This window comes from Aedes aegypti, chromosome 2, assembly GCF_002204515.2.
Source record: "Aedes aegypti strain LVP_AGWG chromosome 2, AaegL5.0 Primary Assembly, whole genome shotgun sequence".
NCBI classification, from domain to species: Eukaryota; Metazoa; Arthropoda; class Insecta; order Diptera; family Culicidae; genus Aedes; species Aedes aegypti.
Window position 1 is genome coordinate 428,782,058 of NC_035108.1, and position 6,138 is coordinate 428,788,195.

At 38.3% G+C, this 6,138-nt stretch overlaps 1 protein-coding gene across 1 annotated transcript; it reads left to right on the plus strand.

The window, feature by feature from the left end:
- The first annotated feature begins 1,444 nt into the window (after window positions 1-1,444).
- LOC5573903 (adult cuticle protein 1) lies at window positions 1,445-2,264 on the plus strand. The gene is made up of 2 exons (XM_001654889.2): window positions 1,445-1,599; window positions 1,672-2,264. Exons 1-2 carry the CDS (start codon window positions 1,594-1,596, stop codon window positions 2,047-2,049), a joined length of 384 nt encoding a protein of 127 aa, XP_001654939.2. The 5' UTR covers window positions 1,445-1,593; the 3' UTR covers window positions 2,050-2,264.
- The last annotated feature ends 3,874 nt before the right edge of the window (window positions 2,265-6,138 follow it).

Sequence of the window (6,138 nt, forward strand, 5' to 3'; positions counted from 1 at the left end):
CACATTAGCAATTTACCCGTTTGTTTCCTCCGGTGCATCTCCTCGCAGTGGAGGAGATATTGGGATCCCAACAGGTTGAATTGCTGATGAAATTCTGCTCCGTCTTGAACGATGGCGACAGAGTACACAGTGGTTCGAAGGCGGGCGAAATCTCAAAAATCGAAGTAGTTTTGTTCGAAATTATCGGCTCTATTTGAACAAGGATACTTACTTGATACTTGATGGGCTACAATTCGCTAAGATGAATCTACGCAGTAGAAGCATTAACCTAAGAATGCTAATGTCGCTGCTGTTCGTGTTACCAACATCTAGTTTGCCACGAACTGACAGCGTGAGCACCGGGCCTCAAAGTGTCAAATTAATTTTAAGAACCAAAACAACATCATGGTATAGAACAAACAATGAAAAACCATAATTAAAGGTAATAAAAATTGAAATCAGTTTTGTGACAATTACGCCATTAGCGTTCTACTACTAATGTTTCTATTATCTACGCTGAACGGATGAGTGTTCTTCATTTGACTCGGACTGGGGGCTATTCGCGATGACGGAGGCAATTACCACAGTTGACCCTATGCGTGAAGCTCCGGTATCTTTACATAGCAAAGCATAGGAAGTCAATTTTCAAATGCTTCTAAAAAAATCAAAACTAAATTTAATTAAATTCTGTTAAGTGCACGGGGTTAGATTTATGATAAGCTATAGAATCTGCATAATATTGAGGAAAAAATATAAAAATCAAAATAATGTGTCTATAATGAAGCTCATCAATAGTCTATCAACATGTACTGAAAATAATTTAAATAGCTATTGTAATTAATTTTATATAAGCATTTGAAATTTCACTTCCTATACCTTGCCGGGTTAAATTTTCGACGCTTCACGCATAGAGTAAACTTTTTCCAGATGGCAGCACCGTACCTTCGTTAGAGCGAATCGCTTCCAGTCGCCCTGAACAAAACCAGTTTTTTTTTGCTCAAAATTGAATCAATGCTCAGAAAATCTATCTTTACATTGTACTTGCTACCTGAAATACAATGATAGATTTTCATAAGGATTAATTGAAATTTGAACGAAAAACTGGTTTATAATTTTTGATGATTGCTGATGATTGAATAATGGATTCTTGAGCCTTAATATAGAATGTCGAATCACGGTTAATCTCAGTTTAAGTTGAAAAACCGAGATTTGCACAACCGAGCTCGTGGAAAAGTCTGAGTGTGCCCCTCTTTATGCACTTCGTACAACCAAGAACTAAGAATAATAATTATATCAAGTTAATCAAAACAGCAACAATATTCGTTATCTATATGAGAGTTTAAAATTTCAACCGACATATGCTCTAGACTGAACCACTGTGAAGCACACGGCCATATCAGCTGGAGAGGTCGGTAATTAATTCGAGTGGACCGTGCCCACACCAGATCAACCCGGGATTGGGACGGGTCGTCTCCCAGTAGAATCTCTGCCTTACGGGTCGTAGTGCATCAGCTGGACTATAAAAACGAATCGATCATCTTGAGTTAGTGCCACAGTTCAATCAGCTTCCGTGTTCAAATAGTCTCAGCCATTTCTGCCTACCAACAACCAAAGATGAAGGTGAGTTACGTCCTGAAGAACGCCACGGTGGATTATTAGGTATTCAAGGATATCATCTCGATTTTTCCACAGTGCTTCGTCGTGTTTGTCGTCGCTGCCATTTCACTGAGCGTAGAAGGATCCGTGATCCCGTGGTACTGGCCCGGACCAGTGGCCATCCCTGCTCCTGTAGGACTAGCGGTTCCCGGAGCCACGGTGATCCAATCGAATCCACCAGCAGTTGTGGTTCCAGCACTTCCCTCTCCAGTAGCTGCAGTGACGGTTGATGCCTCTGGAGTTCCCACGGTAGTCGTTTCTCCAGCTCCTGTACCAGCTGTTGTGGTAGCTGCTCCGGCTCCGGCTGCGACATCCGTTTCGGCCACCCGAGGATCCGTTCATGTTGCCCCTCTGCCAGGACATTCCGTTTCGCAGCAGCAGTTGAACCTGGCTCCGGCTCCGGGTTCGGAATAAGACAAACAGCAAATTTGCAGGGACAATGTGCAACCAAATACTCCAAACGGTCTCTCGCATGGTTTTGTTCAATCCTTCTTGGTGAGGGAGCTTGTTCCGATAGGTGGTTCGGAGCTCTCGAACCGTTTTGGATATTTTTTATTTTTTGTAAATTTGTTTCCAATTGTTTCCACAAGTACTCTCCAATAAATGGCAAGCTAAGAACACGACGACGACGAAAACGTTTGTTTTGAAGTTCTTATAGTAGTGGTAGTATGCAGTGCTGGGAATGGTAATGGACCGATGCACGAGTTCACTAATTTGACGTTTGAGCGGTGCCGAAGTCACTCGTTGCCATGGTCACGTAAATAACACGGCACCGCTCAAACGTCAGATAGTGAACTCGTGCATCGGTCCATAGTAGTAGGCTTGATTTTTCGCGAAAATCACGTGGCTCTCCCAGTACAGTAGTTCAAAAACGTGAATCTCATCAAGTAGCCTCTGTTGGGCGCACGAATTTTCTAAATCATGAGTGTCATTGAAGGCTCTAAATGCTGGAAATGCAGCGGGAAATAGAACATTTTTATACAGTAATTTCGGGTTGCCCTTAGCAATGGGTGTTTTGCAATTTTCAAGGCATTTGCCTACAGCAGCGATGGGCGTGAGTTTCACTGGCTTCGCTGACTGTGATTGGCTTTGTTTGGCTACTGTAGAGTGAGTTTCAGATTTTTTCCCAACCCTGGTAAGAACAGTGAACTGAATCTTCTCATGAAGTCCATCAAAATTCTCCAATGTCCAACGATATTATTAAGTACTGCGTTGATGCGTTTCTTCTTATCTTCATAATTCAACCACAGATAAATAGAAGTAACACTTAGAACAAATCGCGATCAAAATCATAGTCGAGAGAAAATGTACGCCCAATGCTAAAATCGGTGTCGGTAGTGAGTAAACGTCAAACGTGGACAAAAACGATGCGAGCGCTACGCGCAGTGGATTGATCACCTACGATATATTTAAATCGACCGTTTAAAAGGTGGTCTATGGACAATGATGAGAGTGTGACGTCTGTTTGTCTGTGGTTCAACGAATCACGACCATGGTGACAACGTTGACCAACTTGATAATTCCAGCTGCCCCGAACGTCAAGCAGTAGCGCAGCAAGGGGATGTGGTGGGTGCGGTCCGCACCGGTTCATAGGGGCCCCAAAATCATGGTGAATATTTCTAATAGCAGTAGAAATTCAGTTTTTTACAAATTCAAATGTATAAAGCAAGAGAAAATCAGGCTTGGAGGGAATGTTTAGGGGCCTCTGTAGCATTCAGTTATATTGATGAGTGTACCGGTCATTTAAACCTTATGGAACAATACTTTTAACCAGAACATGGTGTCATCAAATATACGGAGGCCTCTATAAATTGAGCCTGAGGAAGCCAGGAACTGCTTTGGGAACATTTCTTTTATGAGTCATATTCTACACAAAACCTTATCAAATGAATGTTTGTATTCCAAAGATTACTACGCAACAGTTCCATAGGTTTACATATTCATCATGGAAGAGCTTCAGGAATTCTAGAGCTTTCTTCAAGAATACATACAAAGGCACGCTCAGAGATGCGTTTAGAAATTATTGTAAAGATTTCTCTAGTGATTCTCTCTAGAATTCAAGTTGAAAATCTTTAAATGATTTGTAAACTCAAAAGAAATTTCTTTACAGTTTTTCACAGAAAATAGTTCACTTTACCAAAAATGGGATTATTCTGCTAATCCTACCAGAAACTCTAACAAGAAAGCTTAGGAAGTTTCTTTCAGTTCTACCGATTTCTTCAATAATGACCATCTCAGAGCACGTTCTGCCAGAAACCGTTATTAACAGAAAAAAATGTCCAAGAATTTGGCACCCACCATTCAAAAGATATATCACTCAAGCATTTTCTCTGTGAATTTGAATATATTTTAACGAGGGAATCGAAAGTTATCGTGATTTGAAAGTTTTGAGCTATTTTGGAAGGGAATTTTACATGCTCATAAACATTCCCCAACGGTGCATCATAATTAACTTGTAAACCAGCCAAGTTATCACCAGCTTTGCATTAAGCAATCAAAACATGTGATATCCAAGCACCTTCTCTGCAAATTTGAAATCATTTGGTCGAGAAAATCTGAAGTTACAGTGATTTGTATTTTTATGATTATTTATATGAAGTTTAAGGTGAATATGAATCGAAACCAAACTTAAAATTTTCGAGACCACAAATCTGGAAAACCGTGCTCGTTTGAGCTGAAAACTTAATCGATTGGTCACTACCAGCTAGTGACCAATCGATTAAGTTTTCAGCTTAAACGGATATTTGTGATTTGTGCTCTTGAAATTTTGAGGTTTAGCTTTGATTTATCTTCACCTTAAATTAGAGCTTATTTTTATGCCTTTATTATGAAAGTGTACATAATTTACAAATAAAAATGTCTATACGACTGACCCTCAGCATTCAAAAGATACAGTAGTCAATTATCTCGGCAGTTTGTTTGAGAATATTTTATAAAAATACAACATAACTAGAGTACTTTGAAGTTTTGGAGTCATTAAGATTTTTTTTCAATCGTCTAAAATAGTGTTTGTAATACGCATTTAATAATTGCGACACAAATTAACTTAACAGATTTGCATTCAACTTGTATCTTTCATTGAAGAAATCCAGTGCTTCGTTAAATCACAAGCAAATGGATTCGTTTTTGTAAATTTTGTTTCATTTCCAGCGTTTTGCGGGGCATTGTTTCGTTATGGCCCAAATAAGCATATTGGTGAAACTGAATAATTTGAAAGTGGCACCTTGTTGATCAGTCGAGTTTGGATTATCAACTGGTGAGATCATTATAGGCTAGTATTTTAAATAAGCTAAATATGATGGTTCACATATTATTCATGACAGCGAAGGGGATACGTTTATATATGTGTTTGTTTAATTAATAGTCAGAAGGATTTTATTGTATAAATTAACATTGTTTCACGTTTTGCAAAATATGTGAATGCAACAAGCCTTATATTCTGTTTGGTTCCTTGAATTATTCGATACTATGAGTGTCGACTTTTCCTTTAGATACTGATAGATTACTTTTTTGGATTGATGCTGCATGATTTGCATCATGAAAAATCTTTGAATGGTTCGTCATCAAAGGTATCGTTATATTGGTTCTTCAGTCTTGTTTTGTGCATATACATAAATATATATTGAAGAGGCTTTAAAATACAATTCATTCGCCTCCCAACTTTTTAGTTTATTTTATTCATTATGTTGATGACTTCATCTTGTTTTGAGGGAGGTATAACAAGGTATGACCAGTGAAAATGGTGTGAAGATCCCTAGGACTAAACTGTAATTAAGCGTTTTTTTTACCAAGACGAATCTGTAATATAAACCTTTCCAATTTTCCAAACTCCCATTGACTTCTCGTGGAAGTGCAGAGGAATCCAACGACTTCCTCAAAGATAGTAACACGTAAATAATTATTCCATAACCCCAATTGACCTGTATTCGGACGCAGCAGGACGCGGTATTGCTTAGTACAAGAAATGAGAACTCCATTACTTACACACTAAGAGTGCTGCGGTTAATCCTAAGTAGCATCAGTTGGTTCTTTGTGCATGTATTGCTTTTGTAATAACGGAGAGGCAACAGTAGGTGGTCAATCACGCTATTAAATTACATTGATCAACATATCGATAAAATCTGTTGCAATTAGTAGTGGTAAAAGCATTGAACATGGTAATTTAATAATCAAAATATACTTCCAAAACTTCAAAGTACTTTAGTTATGTTGTCTCTAGATAAAGTATTCTCGAATTAGCTGCGAAGATGATTGAATAATACATCTTTTGAATGCCGAGTGTCAGTCGTATGGACATTTTTATTTATAAAATCTGTGCATTAATATAACAAAGCTATAAAAAGGCTCTAATTAGAAATAATGGTAAATATACAAATCACTGTAACTTCTGATTTTCTCGACCAAATGATTTCAAATTTGCAAAGAAGGTGCTTGGATATCACATGTTTCTTGTCCGATGTTCTTGGACATTTTTTCTTGTCCATGTTCTTGGACATTTTTTTC